The 21,298-nt window shown below is 39.5% G+C and overlaps 2 protein-coding genes and 1 long non-coding RNA gene across 8 annotated transcripts in view; 2 read left to right on the forward strand and 1 right to left on the reverse strand.

The window, feature by feature from the left end:
- The window catches only part of CLGN (calmegin), a 68,097-nt gene extending 61,599 nt beyond the window's left edge, over positions 1-6,498 (forward strand). For all 3 annotated transcript variants that reach the window (XM_065062007.1, XM_065062009.1, XM_065062010.1), the window contains 5 exons: positions 163-282; positions 462-603; positions 2,441-2,518; positions 3,684-3,793; positions 5,477-6,498. In XM_065062007.1, coding sequence (XP_064918079.1) covers positions 163-282; positions 462-603; positions 2,441-2,518; positions 3,684-3,793; positions 5,477-5,557 — 531 coding nt within the window. In that variant the 3' untranslated portion in view covers positions 5,558-6,498. The remainder of the gene's footprint in view (positions 1-162; positions 283-461; positions 604-2,440; positions 2,519-3,683; positions 3,794-5,476) is intronic.
- A 750-nt stretch (positions 6,499-7,248) lies between these two features.
- Positions 7,249-20,267, reverse strand: SCOC (short coiled-coil protein). 4 transcript variants are annotated; one of them, XM_005499882.3, is made up of 4 exons: positions 20,111-20,262; positions 10,388-10,459; positions 10,201-10,284; positions 7,249-9,624 (listed from the first exon to the last, which is right to left on the reverse strand). In XM_005499882.3, the coding sequence occupies exons 1-4, from the start codon at positions 20,208-20,210 to the stop codon at positions 9,482-9,484; spliced, it is 399 nt and encodes a 132-aa protein (XP_005499939.1). In that variant the 5' UTR covers positions 20,211-20,262; the 3' UTR covers positions 7,249-9,481. The 4 variants fall into 4 exon arrangements, with proteins under 4 accessions (XP_005499939.1, XP_064918085.1, XP_064918083.1 ...); XM_065062013.1 differs by lacking the exon at positions 20,111-20,262 and adding an exon at positions 11,128-11,276; XM_065062011.1 differs by lacking the exon at positions 10,201-10,284 and having other exon boundaries at positions 9,248-9,624; positions 20,111-20,267.
- LOC110356966 (uncharacterized) overlaps positions 11,838-21,298 on the forward strand; it is a 61,837-nt gene continuing 52,376 nt past the window's right edge. The window contains exon 1 of the long non-coding RNA XR_002410349.2: positions 11,838-12,031. This is a non-coding gene — a long non-coding RNA (uncharacterized LOC110356966). The remainder of the gene's footprint in view (positions 12,032-21,298) is intronic.

Raw genomic sequence — 21,298 nt, forward strand, 5'->3', positions numbered from 1 at the left:
CAATATTGTATTAGTCATTAAAAATCAAAGATAAAAGGGTTTTCTTTGGGCAACATAAAGCTTAAGATATTTACAGTACACTTTATAACTTACTGAAGTGTTGAGATGGATGTAAACACAAAACTTTTTTTTTTTCCTTTTTTTTAATTGTTTTCAATAAAGCCTGGTATGTTTAGTCAACTGGTGACTGCTGCAGAAGACCACCCATGGCTCTGGGTTCTTTACATCTTGACTTTGGCTCTCCCTGTTGGCCTAGGTGTCTTGTTCTGCTGGCCAGCAAAGGTTAGAGAAATTTACTCTATTTTTATTTGGTTTTATTGTTAATACTTTATTTGAAAACTCTTAACATCTATGCAACAATATCAGTTTTAATGTGCCATCGATATTACCTAGCTTACAGTGGCTGTTATGTTTAATTCTTAATTTGAGTGTAAATATAATTTGGTTTTAATTTGTTGTAGAAAACAGACGAAGATGTTGACTTCAGCAAAACTGATATATCTAAACCAATTTTAAAGGGAGATCTAAAACAAGCGAGAGACGAGTTAGAAGATGATGAAATAGAATTAGAAGAAAAAGAAAATGAAGATATTGCTGAAGATGGTAAGATAAGCAAGATAGCTTGCAGTTTGATTAAATATAAAGATATAAATAAGACTAGTTCATGGATTGCATTGCCAGTAATTACAACCAGTTATCTTAGAATATGCAAAACCTGCCTTGCTCTGAGTTGTCCTTGTCTTTTTGACAACCTCTAGCAAGTTGCATTCCATGGCTAATAGCTCTTCCATAAATACCAGCAGAAAGTAAATATCTCCTGAGCATTTTTTCACTTTGAAGAATTTATCGTGCTTCCAACAGTCTTTTTATGTTTGCAGACAGTGATGCGTATTTTCTCCCTTCTAAATATTTCCTATATTGAACACATCTGAGCTGTTTGGATATATGTTCCCGAAGTGGTTGAAGTCACACTGTTGTCTTTAAAATCTGTCCAGAATAGCTTTAAGCCTTTAACGTAAGTCTCTCTGTTTACTCCTCTGTGGGACTGTTGTACCGTGGACTATTCTGTTGGTCACTGCTTTTAGTAGCTCTTGCTAAAGCCTGAAACCACAGTAGACTTCAAATACTGAAGTCTGCTGCTTCATTTGTGCTGCTTTCTAGCAGCATGTTGCTTGCCTGCAGAAGCCTCTCCTGCTGCCCCTAGGGAGGAATCAATGATTCCATAGGTTGAGCTCTACTTTGACATCCAAGGATAAAACCATCTTGAGTTTACTGTACTAAGATTACTGGTACTTTTCAACTATGGCTTTGTGTTAGTATTTCTCTGAGTCTATAGTAATGAATAGAAAGAAAAATCATGTAACTTATAGTGCATTATCTTGACTTCCATGAGAAAGTTCTTAGCCTCAAATCTCTGCAAGATTCTGCTTCTTATTTCACTCTTCTTTGGTAGGAACAAAGAAAGTGGCAAGTGACTGCTATGGAAAGTTAGAAACCTAGCAGAAATTTGTGTGTCTGGGTTTGTTTGTTTGTTTTTCTTCTTAGTACTGCTATCACTTTATATTACTGACTGAAACTCTTTGGTTTTTGTCTGTCTCTGCACTTACGTTCCATGAATGTTGCTGGCTTCTGCTTGTGTATGACTTAGTTTACTCAGCATCAGGTGTTCCCATACTAGTGCTTACAGAATTTAGTACACTGGCACAATGTTTGCCACACCAAACTGCCTTACTATTTGAGACCCTTACATAGACATTTAATTATTTTAGTTATGCTATGTAACATTTTTTACATTAGCATAAATTGTAGGTACAGCATTTCAGCATTGTATCCTCCTGCCTTTCCTTTTTTGTCTTCCTTTACTCAACCTGCTCTTTGCTCCTGAATTACAGAATCTGTTTTGTCTTGATGTAGATCATAGATTGGTACTGTTGCAAGGCTGAAAAACCCGAATTCCAGTATTCTGTTAAGTCAGTCAGTTAATTACAACATGTCACTTAATAAACTATATGTTAAAGTGTGTGTTTGAAAGTTAAAAATAAGGTCTAGGCAATCACAGAGGAAAAGTGTTTAGCTCTTTCAACTTCTTATAAAGAATTCCACTTTGAACAGCTGTTCATGGTGCTTCAAAAACAGATGCCATTTTAGGCCTTTACTTTTAGTAACTAAACTGAATGCAGAGTAAAACTGACATAGCCAGCATTTGTATTTCAGGGTTTTTAAGTAAATTCTAGGCTTCAGAGGAAATAGTTAGACTTGCTGTCATATGACTTCTTAGTTTCTCTTTAAGAATTGTTTAGTTTCTCTGAGCTTCCTGCTGCCTTTTACATTTGCAGGTTGAAATCTTCCTATTTTTTTCTGTCACTTTTTTGCCTCTTCATATCTGAAAGCATTAGAGAATTTGTCTTCTACCTTCTTCTGCTGATTCTTTTTACTACAGAGAGAAGAGAAATGGAGGAGGCAAAAAGAAAGCTTATACAGGCTACAAAGAAGATGGGAAGGGAGACTCCTCCTTCAGGTACTGGGAAAGGGAAGTAATTTGGGCCAGGACTTGAAAGTAGTCTCTCCTTTCAGATGTTTTTTTTCCTTTGTCCATGTTGATGGTGGAATTTCATCAGATACGGATGAAAGTTTCCTCTCAGATTTCTTAGTGTAGTACTTGCAGTCATAAATAGTTTCTACCAGTCGCTTTGGATCTTAGTAGTTTTTACAATTCCTTTATATTCATTATCTGCTGCTTTGTTTTCTGGAGTTGAATATAACAGGGTTTGAGCTGTGGAATACTGAAGGGCTTGAGATCCACATTGACAACATTTAAAAAAAAAAAATAAATAAATAAAAAAAAAAAAAAAAGAAAAAGTGTGGCACAGTTGTAAATTTCAGGTGGGTGCTGAGCCTCCTTCACAAAGTATACAGAATGTAGAGAGATGGTTATCCTAGAAGGGTACCTACCTGTGAATCAAAGAGCAGCCTAGAATTTGCAGTATTTGCTGCATGCTCTCAGTAAGAAAGTAGAAAATGCCTATGTGTTGCTTAGGTTATAGTTTGTCCAGGGTATTTTTTTCTCTTCATTTTTTTTTTTCTTTCCAGTCACCTTGAGTTCAAAGGTCTGCCTGACACCAGGTCTTATAGAAAGCTTACTGGGTTTTGTGAATAGTTTTTTCCTAGTAGCATGAGCTGAACGTACTTTGAGGTGAGGGGAATACAGTGCTTTTCTGACTAGTTTCCGCATTGCAATAACGTGTAAAAAGGGGGTGAGCACAGGGCTGCTTATCCCTCAACCAGAACAGCATGCCACAAGAATTCCCTGCTGAAAAGGAGAGTTCCCTCAGGATGTGGGTGTCCCCTATGGTAGATGGCTGATAACTGCAATATTGTACTTTGCTACTCAAGTCAGAACTTAGTCAGATCTGGTCACTTACAAGTCCGAAGAGAGTATGTGCTATTGTGAAAAGAAGCTAGGCTGAAGCTGTTAAAATTGGGTATTAAATCAAACAGTGATCAATTTATACTGATTCATGCGAATTCTATGCTCTATGTCACTGAGATTTTTTTTATGGGTTATTGTAAAAAAGCAGTTCGTTCTAAAACTGAAATTGGCTTATTTTCCTTACTAGCATGTCTGGATATAGTGCATTTTTAATATAGTTCTGTTCACAAAATAAAATTAATTTCTGCTGCAGAAGATGAGGTTGAAGGTGGTGAAGATATTGATGATGAAGAAGAAAATGATGTTGAAGACAGAAGTCAAGAAGACGGTGATAAGCCAAATAAATCTGGCTCAGAAGATGAGGTAAATTAGCTTTTTTTTCTGTTCTGTTTTCTCCTCACCATTGTCCAACATAACACTTCTAACTCAGCCCAGTTACCCACAACAAGAGTTCTAATTATGCTGAGCCATAAAAAAAAATCATGAGATAGAGATGTGTTTGAGTTTGACACCTCAAACACTCTGTATAGGCTTGTGAAACATCTCCTCCTGTGTCAATGTGGGTGGGAGGTGATATTTATTGTAAAATACTGGTATAATATAGAAGTGATCACGCAGGTCTCTGAACATGAAACATTTTCACAGGAGTATAGTTTTTAACAGGTTATGAAATTAATTGCAAGTCTTGAAAATTTGGATGCTGCAGTAGGTGTCACGATCTTTTTATCATGCTACTTAATTGATAGAACATGTTCTTCTAACCAAATAGCCTTTTAGTGAGTACTAGAATAACTTAAGCTTTCAGTTACCCTTTTTTTTTTAATTCCAAAATAAGGTTTTAAGCAAAATGACCATATTTTGAATTCTGCATCTGCAGTTTCATTTTTCTTGTGCAGATTAATCCAGTCACCAGATAACTGATATAATGTTTTACAGAAAATAACATTGTAGAATGGAATTTGTTTGTGCTTTTCTTACTCTAGCTACTTATTATCCTTACATTTCGAAACTCTGGTATGCCTGAAACCCTTTAGATCGACCCACAGTATTTCTATGGGTCATCTTGTGCCCTAAATGTGTCCCTTCCCAGATTAGGGGAGATCAATGTAATGGTAACTTCTTTTTATATAAAACTCCTCTACAGAACTGGACCTTGCATGAGGCTGCATTGTTTAAGCACTCAAATTCTTCACTAATTGCCTCTTATTCAGCACTTTCTCTTGTTCCTGTAAGGTTTGTTGGTTTTGGTGTTTTTAACTTGTACATTTATATAGGAAACAGTATCTGATGAACCCCATTACGATGCATGTAACTCTCTGTGAAAGTAATAACACTATCTGGATGTGTGTGTGCCGTTGCACAGTACCGCCAGGAGGTTATGGCTTGCTCTACTCGGGGTGTTTTGTACACGTTTCTGTCATGAGTCAGATAGCGACCTACTTGGGAGATGTCATGCACACCATCTCCTCACTGGAGTTGTATTCTGTGAGCTGTTCCTTCTGAATGAGGTGCTTGCCACTGGGTGATGCAGGGAAGTGAGGAAGCAGTGCATTGCCTGAGAATGAAGCTGGAAAGGCTTTCCACAGGCTTCTGTAAGCTAATTGCTTTTAAACTGAGAAGAACAGACATCTGATTTAAGAACAGTTTGTTCTATTTGTAGCTCTCCAAAGGTGGCATGTTATGTTTTAAATGCTTCTTGCTTAAGAAGTGAAAATTAAAATTAGCAAAAGATGCACTTTAAGGAAGTTGCTAAATTCACTAAAAAGTCACCCCCTTTAAACTCATGAGTAAATGGGTAAAATCAAATTTCTGACATCAGTTTAGATGTACTACTGTCTTCCTTCTGAATATAAAAAGAAGCCTTCTACCCACCTTACTTACTGTTAGATTAATATTATGGAAAAAAGCATCCTATCATTTAAGCATTGCACTTAGTGATAATATGATTGGGGAGGGTTGGGAGGAAGAATGAAGTAACATGCCAGTTTCAATAATTACATTACAACGGGTTTAAAATTTTAATCCCCCCCCTTTTTTTTTCCCCAGATGAAAGAAGCTGATGAAAGCACAGGTTCTGGAGATGATGCACTGAAATCAGTGCGCAAAAGAAGAGTACGAAAGGACTGAGTTATTTCCAGCTAGTATTTGTATGTCTAGATAATAGTAACTTTGGGTATGCCACTTCAGTGGGCCTGACGGCATCCAAGTTCCTGAGATCTGAAAGAAAAAAGTGGGGCTCATTACTACATAACCTCCTATTTTAATTGTCTAACCTCTTTTAATCTTCCCAGACTTCCTTGCGTCCCTTTTTTTAAGGAGAAATATTCTCTGTGAGGAGTTAGCTGATGTTTTGAATTCAGAATGGAAGTGAAACTGCAAGTCGGCCAACTGATTTTTAAAGTGAAGATTCTTAAGAGTTGAAGATTACTAGAAATTAGTTGGAGATAAGCTTACTCTAAATATTTTTTAAAACATTATAGTATTTTTGCAGCTCTAGCACAAAATTAGCTATTTATACTTTTCAGCTAAAAGAGGATGACAGTAGAGATGTAGCATCTATAGCAGTTCACATTGCTATGAGAAAAGGTGTTTTTTTTTCTGTGCAGAGCAATAATTGGTTTTGTATGATGATTTAGTGCTAGCAGCAATTTTTATTGTAAATTATTTGTTTTAGTTGATCTTGTTACATGGGTGGTCACCTGTTCACTTCAGATATTGGTTACAGTAATTTATTTTTAAGAGATATTTTAAAATAGAATATTTGTAGAACAAGTGGTAATTGTGACTTGTTTTACTTTGGAATGCAGATATCAAATCTGCAGAAGTGATACACAGATGATTTTTTTCAAACTTTTATAGTTCTCATGTTCCAACCCAGAGTGGTATAACCTCTATTTATAGAATACTTGCTAAGTGTACATTGCTTCCTATAAAAATATTTAATAATTCTTGCTTAACATGAATTTTATTAATATAGATAAAAATTTTTGATGTTTTTTTTTTTTTACAGATGTAACTGGGCTTTCTCATAATGTAGTTTAAATAAACTGCACATTGTAAAAAACCAACACCTTTGTTATGTTGAAGTTCAGCTGTATATTAAAAACCAAACAAACCACAATAAACCTGCTTTAAAGGGTTTTGAAATTAACAAACTAATGCTAATCCAGTTCCAGGATGCTTTGTTGTTAAAAACTCAGTCACCTTTGGAACTGCATGCATCACACCTCTGCAGCCTGCTCTCCCACTGCTTACACTGTAGCCTGATAAAGTCGTCTTACTGAGGACACCAAATCCTATGCTGAGAAATTTCTGTATTCATGGAATGGTAAGTAGGACTGAGAGCTTTTCAGTTAATTACAAGTGAAGCTACTCCTCAGTTAGCTTCCAGCTTCATGAAGGTATGATGAAGTAATAATTATAGTTTCTGACTGATGTAGAGCTCATTACCTGGGTAGGAAATGTTAGCATCTTCTAATTTGGCTTAAAGTTCTACCATGTGGAGATGTACAAGTTTTAGCTTTGCCAACTCTGGATGCAGACTGCCAAGCCTTTTCCTTTAGCTACAAGAGAAATATACAGAAATGTAAGACTCCTGGGTGAAAATACTAAGTGAGTGGGGGACTGGAAGCTTACTGAAAACAGGTTAATTAACTCATGTTTCATCTCAATACTTGCTAATTACATCTGGTCTTTCAGACACTTCAGTTATGTAGGAACAATTAAAATGACAGCAAACCCTACTACTTTGCCACCTTTTGACAACAGACAGTTATGAGAAGTTTACAGGTTTACAAATGTTAAACCAGACTAATAGAGACAAATAAAAAGTTTTTATTTAGTGTAAAGTCAGAAATACAACATGTTGTTAATGTTCATAAGTTAAATGTAGGCCACAGTAGTGGGATGTAAAATGGTATATACATGAAACGACTTCTCTACACACCAATGGATAAAATATCACTATCCAGTCTTACAATACAAACCCCATGACTTTAAGATTACTTGATCTCAGGAAATTGCTGAAGTCTAACAAGCGCATGCTCTGTTACCACTTGATCTCCTACAGTGCAGATGGAGATGTGCAGTGACACGGCCCTAAAGCTAGGATGGCTGTCATGTAACGCAAGCTTTAGAAGTAAGTGCTTGGTGTAGTGGTTCTTTTATTTATTTTTTTTTTTAGTGCTCAAACCCTGGACTAATCACGTGATTTACTCTACCTGCTAGCAATTCTTGGATGTATTTAGAGTTCCAGATAGCAGTGAAGTGAGAGAGTAATCCATAAAAGATTAAAAATAATTCTGCATGTTTACAGGACCCCATGACACACATGATATCAGCCATTTTTGACTTGGTGGGTGAAACTTTATCATGATCAGGTTTTTTGACTCAGAGTTTTAAACAGCCCTCAAGACCTAACTATTAGTGCTTTGTTTGCAATCATTTGATTGCTGACGTTCCAGGGAGTGCTGTGCAGTTATTCTATAATGGGGAGAAATGGGAGACCTCTCCTTTGGGAGGGGGGAACCTCACAATGTCATCTTGCAGTTGAGACACAGCAGTGCTTAGCTGCCAAGGAACTTGGGATTTGAGAGGGATTTATTCTACTATAACATCCACTCATCCATTTCCTGCAGCTGTATTTTACAGAATCATCACAGCAAGGTTTAAGGAGACCCTTGAACTAATGATTTTTTTTTTTGTTAAAAGGTAAAGTACAATGGCTTCATTATGGAAGGAAAAGACCTCAGTTCTAGGTAAGATCCATAAATAAGTCCGCAATGCTGCTATATGGCAAGATGAAACATTCAGCTGAGTACTGCTAAAACTTCCATCATTGTTCATATCTTAACTTCTGCTCTTCCTTAATACTGACCATGCTGGACATGCTGCCTCTATGGGAGGTACTCAAACCCATAACCTGGGCTGAGTTGCTTTACAAAACCTGCTAACAAACAGCCAAGCCAGTAAAAAACCTTGACACAAGGCACTGCTCAGAGCAGCACAGACTTGAGAGGCAAAAGCCACCCTTGTTCCAGTGGAGTCTTCTGCATTGGATGTTGTTGTGCAATGCTGCAAGAGGCAATTCACAGGCTCAGGCTCTGGGCAGGAAAACAGTTTCTCTAAGGCCTGAAGCAAAGACAAGTTTGGCACTTCATTCTCAGTTCCTCGCTTCAGATTGTTCACCATGAGCATGAGGAACGTTGCTGACCTGTTTCTGTAAAGCTTGTTACTCGTGTTTTTACTTAAATCTTCATCACACAACTGAAAAACTTCAAGCAGATCATATACATATATATTTATATAAATATATATAATGCTGTGCCTGATTATTCTTTGAGAAAACGGGAAAGTGAAAATGGTCTGAAGTGTTCATCTTACAAACTATAAACACTCCGATACTGCATCAATTTGGTATTTCCCTGATGCAAGCCACTCTCTCCCTTCCCAAAAAATCTTAGGTATTTTTCAGTACACAAGCCCTGCAAATAATGCCATACTTTTATTACTTCATAGAAATTCTTAATTGATTTATATGTTTTTGTTCAAAGTTGCTTTGCAGAGCTATGGACAGTACTATTTAGTAACAAGAATATATTTGCAGTGAAAAATGTGATTCCAACGCAAACTATTCTATGATTCTATGCAGTAAGATTTTGCACGTTTTTATCAAAGTTTCAACACAATATTGTAACTGTATTATTTTGCTAGTCAAGAACACTACACTAAGACCTCAGAGTGCCAACAGTCATTTGCTTAAACTGACAAACTGAATTCAATTTTTAACAAGATATGATCATTTTTAAAATAAATATGAAAGTTTAGTAAGTCTCTACACTTCATTTGCACATTGCTTAATCTTAAAAATACACAAACTTATGTCTCCTGTTCATGATAATGTTCTTAATTCTGTTTATCAACAAAGCTTATAATCTTCAGGTATCCAGTAAAGCCACAAACTAAAATATTTTTAGCTCATGTAGCCTATGCTAATTAAAACAACAAAAAAAAGACAGCAGCAATACAATGACATCATCTGTGAGTCAGCCCTTACTTCCTTTTGCTTTTTGTGTCAGTTGTTTGGAAAACACTAGAGGCTGACATCAGATTTTCTATATACTGTCCAAGAACTTGGTTTTCTGATTTCAGTTTCAAGTTTTCTTCCTTAACAGCATCTACTCGTGCTGAGAGATCTGCGAAGGTGACATTATAAGAAAAATATTAGACACTGTTGCATACAATAATGAATATATTCTATGTGCCTACATCAAACTATTTGCATTTTTAATGCAGGAAACATTGCCATAGGGTATTCTCTCATCGGACACTGTGCTGCTCACAAGTTTTCTCTAAAGCCCATTTTTCCTGTATTATTTCGTAGTACAATATTTTTACGATATTGTTACTAACAGTAAGTTTGTGTAAGTTATACCTTTCCTTGAATTTCTGAATTAAGCCATTGCAAGCTAAACTATTTGGAAACAAAAGTTCAGTGATGAGCAGACTCAAAGATGTATGTCAACTACTAAGCCTGGGGAAGTTAACCATATTGCCCCTGCAGCTTGATGTGTATTATGGGAGTCAAGCAAGCATTACATTGCATAAAGAAGGAGAAAAAAAAAGTTCCAAAATGTGTTTTTCTTAATGTACCTTCAACTGCAAAAGTGACAGGCTTCTGGACACTTTGACTAAGGTAGAGCAAAACAGTAAGGTTTGCTTTTGCTGGTTATTGTGTACTTGTAAAAATCGTGATGTCTCAAACTGCTAACCTTCAAGTGTGTGCTGTAGTTCCAAAACTTGATTAATAAGCCGTGTTTTCTCTTCTAATTCCACCTGATTCTCAGCCTCAACAGCTGCAATAAATCATAGTAGCTTTAATGCAACATCTGTAACAGTTGGAAATTGTACTAACTAGCAAAAATAACAATGAAGAAGAATAACATTAAGAAGTTATACCATCCATGTCAGCATTCATCATTGCAGAATGGGCCCTTTCCTCTTTTGAAGAGAGTCTTCCTGTAAGATGCTCTGCTCAAAACAATAAAAACAAAACAAAAAAAATACACAAAAAAAAATGGGGCAACCATTAATGTAACTGCCTTTGTAAGTACAATTTAGTTACATTTTGCTAATTGGTGTTAAAAAGCCAGCATTTAAGCTTATGGCAGATGAATACGTTTTAACATCCTTTGATTATTTTTGTTGGAGCCTATGTGGCATGCAAATAAGAGCTTACAAAACCAAACTGATCTAGATTACTCTCTAACACATTAAATAACCCCGTGTTTCAATGATGTAATTGCTTTATTCCCAGCACCGATCTTTCTGGAATTGGCTATTACAGAAGCAGAAGCCCCCTCCTTGCCCCCTCGTTTTGCTGTGACCACGGGCAACCGTGTCACGGACAGCAGGCCCGCAGGGTTCTTTGCACCTCACAGTGCATCCCGCTCCGCATCCCTGCCCTTCTCTCTAGGACATCACGGGTCACGGCAACGCTGGGGCACCGGACCCGCTGCCGGGAAGCGACGGCCCGGGGGTGACGGCAGCACCGCAAAGGGCTTCCCCGCAAGACCCTCGAGCAGCTCTTCGGCCCTGCCCGTGCGGCCCCTTCCTGCGCGGCGGCCGGGCCCGCTCCGCGGCCTCGAGCATCCTCCCGGCAGCGGCCGAAGCCCGGCCGCCCCGCCCCGCGTCCTCACCTGCGCCGCCGGCTCCCTGCGGGCTGCGCCCCGCGCCCCGGCCCAGCCGCCGCTCTGCGCTCCCCGCTGCGCCTGCGCCGCTGCGGGCCCTGCGCGCGCATGGGGCAGCGCCCGCGACAGCCAATGGGCGGGGCGAGGCGCGCCGGCGGGGTGGGGCCAGGCCCCGGCACCTCCCTGGGGGCGGGCGGGGCCGCTCTGCCCCCAGCGCCGCGTGCGGAGGGCGGGTCCCGGCTACCCGAGGAAAGGGCGCCTGTCGGGCTGCTCGGGTGCAGCCGGCTGGGGGCTGCGATGCTCCCTGTCGCGGCACCGGGCCGGGCGGGGCGGGGCGGGGCGGGGCGGGGCGGCGCGGCGCTCCCACGCCTGGGAGGGAGGCTGCTGCTCAGCGGCTGATGTGACAGCTCACACGTGTTGAAAGCGCCGATGAAGCAGCCCCCCCCGCCCAGGAACAACGCGCTGCTTGCAGTACGCCGCGCGGCCACCGCGCCAGCGCCGGGCAGCGATCCAGGGGTAGCCGCGCGTTTCGGGCTGGCACCCAGATCGCACAGCACCGGTCCGGGCTCCTGGGCGCACCGGCACGGGCGCGGTGATGGCTGCCGCTTCGCCAGCGCAGCCGGAGGGGTGAGAGCGGGTGGGGGACCTGCCCGTGGCCCCAGGGGATGCCCCGCGGCACTGCAGGGGCGCGAGCCGCGGCCGTTGGCATCCTCGAGCCCCGCCGCCAACGGCCGCGCCTCGCGCTCCGCCCCACCGCAGGCGCTGCCGGCGAGGCGGAGGCACAAGGGGTGCGGAGCAAGCAGCGCGCCGGTGTCCCGGGCAGCTGCGCACACCCTGCCCGCCTCACGGCATTTTCCAGCCGTCTGCGGGCCTTTCCCCTTAAAGCCCTTGAGCTGCAGGCAAAATCATGGAAGTAAGTGTGCGGTTAAATAAGCATCCACGGTTTTTCTGATACATTTGGTTTGTACTCATATGCTGGTGACAGCTGTTGAGAGCGCTGGTCCTCAACCAGCAGTTGATCGGTCTGTATTCCATTCAGAAGAAATTAAGGCACATGTTCTCCAGTATGTAACTCTTGCAGGTTTACATAGGTTGGCAAAGCCTGAGGAGCACTAGAGAAAAGTCACAAGTGGGTGGTCACTGCTAACTTTCAGGTGTTCATGCGTGGGTCTCCTGGGGAGAGGAGACAGTTTACCTGCTCTGCTTCAGCGCTGTATAAACCTGGCCAAACTGCTTCCAGTCTAGCAGATAAGCCTTTTGAGAAACCTGTGATTTAGCTCCTTGCTTCTGAGTCTCACAGCATTACACATCACATGTGGAAACCTAAGTTACTTTGTATAGTTGCTCTCATCTAGTCAGGCACAACAGCTCCAAATTCACCCTGCTCTTTGTGTGTTTGTTCCCTGGGTCCCTAGAGGAAATAACCCTTGCAGAACTTGTTGCTCCCTGTGGAACAACATGTTCCCTTAGGACAACCTGTGAGCCATGCTAAAGACAGTGCCACGCAGAACCTGGGCTAATTTTAGTGGCGCCACTGAAGTGACTGCATTGCACAGTTTGTAGTATCTGTATAGGTGTTATGCAGCTTGAGTTATATGTTGTGAAACAGATCCATAGTGTCTCTGTATGTTGCAGGAATATATGCAGTTATAAATAGATAACTTGATGCTGTGTACTCAGGAAAATAAAGGCATTTGTGAAGTGTGCCCTCTACTGTATTTTTAATACACTTCAAAAAGTATGTCTTTCTAATATCCTACATCTGGCTGCCTCTGCAGTATTATTAATATCATGTTAATTAAATAATTTTTTAACCTCACAATTAGAGAAATTCACGTTAGACTGAATGCTGTTCAAGTTATGACAACAGATTTTAATTAGAGTCCTGCAGTCTGTTTGTACTGGAAAATGAGTCTGTTGTTCTCAGCTCCATTAGCTGGTTTGTTTGACAGTATCTCACCTTCTCTACTAAAGGCATTTTTAACCCAGTAATCGTCCTCAATCCCTGCGAGCGGTCCTCTCGGATGTTGGCTGGGCTTCAGGAGCTTTTTTAGTAACTCTCCTTGATTGCTGGTTTTAAAATGATAGGGGCTCCTCAGTTTGTTATGATCTTGCTTTCTGCACTCGCTATGCAACAAGCCTGGTAATCAACAGGTTCTCATAATTTTTTCTAGCAAGACAGTATCCAGCACTTTGATTAATGGGGAAAAAACTATGGCCAGAGTCTGCAGGTGGACACAGATGGATGGAGAGCTTCCTTACCTGCTGAAGAATTTGCTGTGTTTTATACTATAAGAGAGGAAGAAAAATGGTTGCAGGCTTATCTTGGGGAAATGTATTTGCTGCAGAAATTCCACTTTGCTCACGTTATGTTTGCAGTTTATTGTCTAAACCATCCCAAAATTAGCAAATTGGGAAAATCCTTGACATTAAATTATGGGACAGAATGGAAACTAGATATATTGGCTCTCATGCTGTTGTAGCCAAGACAGAGTAGCAATTCCAAGAGCTGCTGGTTTACCTACTGTTTCCATTTTGGTACATGTACTGTTGAGGTTTCATTCTACTTTGCATAGTTGTGGTTTCTGACCGTAGTATTTTCTTTTGATTCATAACTCTTTGATGTTTGAGCATGAGCACTAGGCTGAAACTCCATTTCAGAATTTAACCTGTGTGGGAGGTCTTTTTATTTTTCCTCTAGACAGAATTGTCTTTATGTGAGCCTCCACCATTAGCATTACAGGGGGGCTGTGAGCACAGAACAGGTGGTATCTTTAGTCTATGTAGTGCTGTGCGTTACTTGTGTAGTGATCAACAGTTGCACAGATGCTTCCTTAGGTTTGCACTACAGTATAGCAGACAGACTGGATCTCACACAATGCATCTTCCTACTCTAAGTGCTTAATATGAATGCCTTTACCCTAGTAGCTGAAATCATGCATCTGGCCCATGCTCCTGGGCCCCAACATGTAGATACTGTTTCTGTGTGACCTGGCTGTGTCTCAGCTCCTCATTATGGCAAGATCCATGTATGTACTTTTTTTCTTTCGCTGTCCTTCACCTCTTGATTTCCAAGGGCAGGATACCAAAGTGCTGAGCCAGCAGGGAGCAACCTTGCTGTGCACATCCTTGGTCTGCACAGCCCAGGGACCAAGAGTGTTGCGCCGGGTGCAAATTCCACAAGAGAACACCTGGCGCATCTTGCTTTCCCTTAAAAAATCTTTATCTTCCAACCTTCCCTCTGTTTTTCAGTGCAAAGAAGTCAAGCCCAGGATTCTAAATTTCAGATGGATTACCTGATTTAAGCACACAAAAATAAAAAACAAAACAAACCCACCACATAAAAAAAAATCCCACAGCCCAAAGCCTTTTTGTATGAGAAATCAACTAAAACAACAAAAGCTTAGCATATCACGTGAATAGCCTATTTGATTTTCAGATTCCTCACCTATCTTGCATTGGGTAATGTATCACCAATTAAATTTGTTGAGCACTTTGAATTTGAAACTTCAGGGATTTACAGCATGTCCCAATAAGATTCCTTTTATAATGCAGCATGTATCCCAGGGAAGGCATACGTGTGCATGTGTATAGAGCAACCAAATAGTACCTTGCATTTTAGCAGTGTGTTTGCTGCCCCTTTGACTGGAGGAGGCCAGTTCAAGCACTTGTGTAATAGTTCTTGCTTTTATACTTTTATACTACTTGCCTGTAGTATTTTGTTAACTCCTGTGTTATTAAGTCTTTGTTATTTGTGTTGCTAGCATGGCAAGTCTTGTTTGGGGACTGTTCTAGGAGAACCCGAAACAATCCTTGTATAGACTGGTTTCTGTTTGACAGGGATCTGGCAGCATTTCCTTCTCTGTGGTTTCCCCACTCACTGGGAGGGGCAAAATTAGCAGGTTAATACTAATTCCATGCAAGTGTGAGCAAATCAGTCAACTTCATTATGTGGTTGTTTACTTTGAGTCTTTAGAATATGCAGCCCAGGCACTGCCTGGGTTCACAGAGCCTTTTTTAGTTTTGTTTACGAACTTACTGCTCCCTACTTTAGAGAAAATATACCTTATCAAGCAAATTAATTGGTATTTACAAATGCTAGAAACAAATTGTTTTCTCCTGTGGAGCAGCATAACAACATACTAATATCCACTCTGCAGTTTAAAAGAGTGAGAGGATTCTCTTTATCAGTAGAAATACTTGAATACTGCCATAAGTAATGGTCCACTGTTTGGTTTATTGAACTGGTTTTACACTACACACTAGATCACTCACTTCAGGTAAGTGTATTTTCCAACCAAAGAGTTATAAAGAGAGCTTGTAATTTTTAGGAATATGTCAGAGCTCTTAAAGTCAAAACTGACTTGAATGTAACTATGAACAGGTGCTAATCCCTTTCTTTCTTCCTAATTCATTATATATTCTCTTTGGTTATTCATTTCGTTAAAGCAGGTGAGGCATTCATAATAAATCCTCTATATTAAATTTATAGGAACAAGTTTTACTTTACAAATGCAATTATCTATACTTGTATATCATGTTCCAATTAAGCTTTCCTAAAACTATCTGATGTTGCTGGCAAAAGGAATTAATTTATTCAATTTAACTGAAAGACCATTTTTTGCTCAAAATAGCAACAATCTCCCTAGGTTATAAGGTATCATTAATAGTTAAGCTGGATGCATATATATGTGCAGTTACAAAACTATAGGTGAGAATTTAATTGCTCTGGGCTTGGATTCTAAGTCTTTGCTGCTAATGACAAATGCTGTCAGATGTTTTATTTCTAAAACTCTGCTGTACATCCTGTTTTTTCCATGGTACACAGTGCAAACCAACAAGCCTTTCACTTCCTTTTTGGCAATGTTACAGGCACTAGAGACGCCTGCGTAAGCTGGCTGATGATAGAGGCTTCACTGTTCACCACTAGAATAGACATGTATTCTCCTTTTCATTAACAGAAGAAGGTATTGTACATAGTTCTGAGATTAGTTTGCTGTTTGAACTGTACTGTTTTCTCCTTTGCCTAATTATTGCTACGAAGAAAAAGACAAAAAGCAATACAAATGGCTTCATTCTTTTTCCTTGCAATACTGACTTTCAAGACCTTTTACATCAAATCTTCATCATTTTGTTTCTTTGTGGAAATGACAGACTCTCAGAAGTTTTTATTTTTTTCAAGTAATGTTGCTTTACATCAGAATTCTTTGCAACTCTTGTTACTTTTTCTGAGTAAACTCAAAAAGCTTTTGTAACCTTGTACGCATCTGTGTGCAAATTTACAATTACAGCTTGAAGACAGACTTCTGTGAAATGCAGAATTCAGGTAGTTCTTAGTTTGTACTTTTTCTGACCAAACCTTATTATACTAAATGAACAGCTATTTTCACTTACATTGGTCTAACTATTGTCTGTGTCCTTACTGTGTGTGTTTTGGTCCTGAGTGAGAATGGAACCTCATCAGATGCTGTAACCCGTGAGCATACACTTGGGAAACAAAATCCAGCCTCTTTAGAAAGTCTACAAAAAGAAAGCCTTAGAAAGTCATACTTCCTCTTTAACCCTGAAGAGGCTGTCCTTCTAACATAACTGCATCTTGTCTTCTGAAAGATTGTGCATGGGTGTAAAGGTTCTCGTGTCTACTCTGACTCCACAAAAATGCATTTTCAAACAGACTGAGCAACTGAACTCTTTGCTGCTTTAGGCTGTGAATACCAACACATGTGACATAACATTGGCCTGTCAACAGTCTGATCTTCCTTGTAATCATCAGCTATAGGTTTGCCACCAAATTTTGTCGAAAGACTTTTTAACAAGGTTCTGTAAATCTTTACTGGTAACTTAATGAGATGAAAAACTGTTCTGCCTTTCTGTAAGCTCGGGCTAAACATTTAGGGATTTCTGTCTGCTTTTTAAAAGGAGAGTTTTATGTGAGGAATGTAGTCCTTAATGTTCGCTCTCTGGAAAGTGTATTTGAAAAAAGAGTAAGAGAATTTCTAGGTTCTTTACAATGAAGAAAGCAAGCCTTGATTTACATATAGATAATTGATCAGAACAGCAATACAGAGTTTTTTTTGCAGCTGTTGGGCATCATCTCACTGTTTTGTTTTACTTTTGGTTTACTTTTGGTTTACTTTTGGTTTACTTTTGGTTTAATTTGGTTTAATTTGGTTTAATTTGGTTTAATTTGGTTTAATTTGGTTTACTTTTGGTTTAAAGTTTGAAGAAACTTTATCAAGTGCTATGAGTTTCTAAATTGAAAGGTATTCCTTTCATTAAAGGTGAAAATATTTTCACAAATGCTGTTAATTAATGCTTTTGATATTGCTATTAAAGTACTTATCAAGAAGTTTCTGCCTTGCTACCATTTTATGTTCATCTTGATTTACATGGAGGTGATTTATTTTTAATACCTGTGTATGTAACAAATAGAGAACTGCTGCTGTTCTGAAAGAGCAATAGCTATTAAATATTCATATATTGCAGTCAGTTAATCAGGCTCAGTAACCCCTGTTGCTTTGCCACAATGGCTTTTTACTGTACTAAAGAAACTTTGATATGCAGAATGTATTCTGGTTATGCTGGAGATTGTACATGTATAGCATGTTGTTCGGCTTATCTGTTTAGTATCTTTTCCAGTACATTTTAAGAAATGAGGGGGAGGAAGCCTTATGCAATTACAAACATACGGAAGTTCATTACAGGCAGTGTAACTTTGTGATAATATTTGAAATTAAAAATGGAACACTTGCTTCTAAAACATCAGGTCATCCTCAGGCAAGGTCCACATATAGAATCACCTAGGCTATTACAAGCCCAGTTTCCTTATTCCTTGCTTGAGCTTGCTGTTGTCCATCCTAAAGAATCTTTTTCTCTTTTAGTGTGTAAAACAGACCTTTTATCCTTCCTGCTCTTCTGGAATTGATGTTCTTCTCCAGACTTACAGTTACAACTATAAGGTCCATTCTATATGTTAGGTTCTGTGCTCCAGAGTTACTCTAACTAGTCTTAGCTTCAACTGAGAGAGATAAGACTGTTTCCTACAAAGTATATGATAATCCCTTTTATAGGTTAGGAATTTTCATGTCACTTTCTCCCTAGTCTCCGGGTGTTGCCTTCTGGCAAAAGAAATGGATCAGCATTATCATTTTCACCACAAATCTTACTGGATTCTCCCTCTGTGCTTTCAAGCTAAAAGCTTGTCTGGAAATGTCACTTACTTTCGGTTACTCTGAGTTTCTCTCTCTGCTTTTGATTGACTGTCCCAACCTCTTTACTATTAGGGGAAAAGCTCTGATATTGGTACCAGATCTTGCATAAATAAGCCTTGTTTATGGTCCTTTTTGTGAGACAAATGTAAGCTTTCTCTGACCTTGGGTGTGTTACTGCAGTCAGAAGTCTAGTAAATTTGAAGTGCTCAGTTTCTGTAGTGCAGTAGAGTCTTATTTGCACTGTAGCTGAGCAGCTACTTTGATAATAGTGACATCTGTCAGGGCTTGGCACTGGTGAGTATTGAGCCCTGAATGCCTAGGCTGACTTTGGTATCCAGTGTCAGTTTTTGCTTTTTTTGTGCCTCTGTTTTCTCATGTGTATTGACATTTTCCAAGCTGCAAGGGTGCTGAGGTTAGAGTAATAGAGGAGGCTAGTGGGTGTTTGCCTTATAACAAAAGCAGCTTGACATCTTCCAAAAGATCAAGCAATATGGTGAAAACGCTAATCTGTGAGAAAGGGCAGATTCAGACCCATCCAGTATTACCGAGTCATTCATAACACAGCTACTTCTGGGTGCCTTGCAAAGACTAGACAATCTTGCCTAGTATGCCGCCCCTTGTCTGTTCTAGCTGTGTTACCAGTTGTGCAGCAAGTCATGAAACAGTGTCATAGGATATTTTTTCCTTGCTGTGCTACACCTTGCTACAGAGAAAAGGCAGCTTCCCTGCCAGGAGAACCCTCTATTACTGCACAACTTGGACCAGGGTTTGCCAATTTATCTTGTTGTGAATAGTTCGTGTTGACCACATCTTGATGTTATTATGTTATATGCTGTATCAACTAATTGCATTCAAGCATCCAGTTCAGCACCATCATGCTAATAGGAAATTACAAGAAAATTGTGTTCCAAAAATAAGAACTGTGTGTTGGTTTGGTTTGTGTTTTGTGTGGGGTCTTTTGTTTTTGTTTTTTTTTAATATGTATGTGTATAGAAGGAAGAGGTGGCATGTATAGTAACACTCCTGAAGCGGTAAAAAAAAAAAAAGAAAAAAGGAGGAAAATAGGACTTGCATTATTAAACAAACCAGATTCCTGCCTAGTGTAAATTAGCACAGCTCTGTGGTGGCCATGCTGACACGATCAAGTTGATACTCTGACCACCCCTTTCTAAATAATTCATTATCAATTCATATTAACTCATGTCATTTTCTAGTTTATAGAACTATCCTACTTCCTATCCCAAATATCTTTTAACTCTATAAACTAGAAGGGTATGAGGGGAAGTCTTTGCTTTTGTATTTTCTTTTAAAACAATTAAATCCTTAATAGTGGGGGTTTAAATGGATCAGCTCATTTCCGTTACTAATTAATTTGCATTACTTCTTGTGAGTTCTCACTAAAATATATAAAAGAGATTATTGTTCCATATTCAGGAGGAAAGGCCAGCACTATCTGCATTTTCTTGGATAGTAGCCACTACTGAGTTAACATTTCTGTAACTTTTTCTTTCTAAACAGTGAAAGGCTATATGTGTTCAAATGGTGAATGTACATTACTGTATGCTGTTACATGAAGACTGTGGTAGCCTCCACACCCCCAAAATCTCAGTCCTTAATCACAAGGCTTATTTAACCACATAACTAGGAAAGTTTACTTGAGGGCGATTTCTAAAAATACACTGCACTTGGTAATTAGGATCTACAGATTTGTGTGCTCATCCAGTATTATTATTCAGCCCACGGAATTTGTACTGTATCAGTAGATTATTGTAGTTTCTTACCTGAATCATCTGCCAAAGAAATGTTGGTGAAAGTTCCATCCTCCTCATCCACAGATAACTCCATTTTGCTTCTGTTTTTCAAAGTTTTTGAGACGTGCATTAAGCATGGTAGTTGTCAGCCATTTTTCAGTGTGCACGTGACTTCTCTTGTTAAATCTTTAATGAGTCCAACACACAGATGTTATCTGATACTGTTGGCAACTACGCACGTCTTGCTTTGCATGATATCTCATCTGAACCTTGAGCTCTTTTCCGGAAATTGTTAAGCTAGAAGGTTACTGAGTTCTATCTGCTGCTTTTTTTCTTCTTTCAGTGATGCAACAGCATGCTTCAAAGCCCTCATGTTAACAATAACAAAGCTAGAAAACATTTTGATCTTTTGTCTTTGTTATGTCTTTTATTGTTCTCAGACATGTTATGTACAGTTGAAGCATTTCAACGACTCAGTTTGGAAGGGCAGATCCTAAAAACACATGCAATTATATAATCTGTTACTTTTGAATTTTTTTAATCACATGCCTGTGGAACTAAAGGTTGCATCTCATCTAAACTGTGTAGTCCTCATCTAAAATGTTTAATTAACTTCTCTTTCCTGTGTCAATATTGTTCTATTATATTGGCCACATGGGCTTCCTCTGGTAGATACAATTTCTGTGTAAATTATTAGCTGGTTTTAGACAGTCTCACAGTAGCCTAGTGAACATGGATGTTGTGTAGTTGTTATTCACGTCTAGATCAAAGTCATTAGTAAAAGTGACGCAGAGTAAAAGCTATATTTTAATAAGAGCCAGTAAGAAAGACTTCTCAGGATGAAGGAGAACTTGATTCAGGGAACAGTTTGGTTGCCTCCTGTGAAATGTACTAATCCCTGCAATATAGGGAGTCAAGCTCTTGACTTTGTGCCAAGTGCATTCCACTTCATGTGACACAAAAGAGCAGGTTACTTGAGGAGTTTTTCTTCCTGCCCTACAGAGGCGGGGCTCAAAAATAAGGTTGCTTTGCAAGTGCTTCAGAGCTCATTGAAGCTCTCTTTGAAAGAAAGACCTTTGGACACATTGCTTGCTCCATTTCCTCCATCAATGCCTGTACCTCTGAAGGAGGAGGGAGCGGAAAGTATAGCTACACGTGTTTGGGTGTACGTGTCTAGTTATGTGCATGGGTATATAAACGAAGACCAACATGGAACTC

The sequence above is a fragment of the Columba livia genome, chromosome 4 (assembly GCF_036013475.1).
Source record: "Columba livia isolate bColLiv1 breed racing homer chromosome 4, bColLiv1.pat.W.v2, whole genome shotgun sequence".
Taxonomy (NCBI): Eukaryota; Metazoa; Chordata; class Aves; order Columbiformes; family Columbidae; genus Columba; species Columba livia.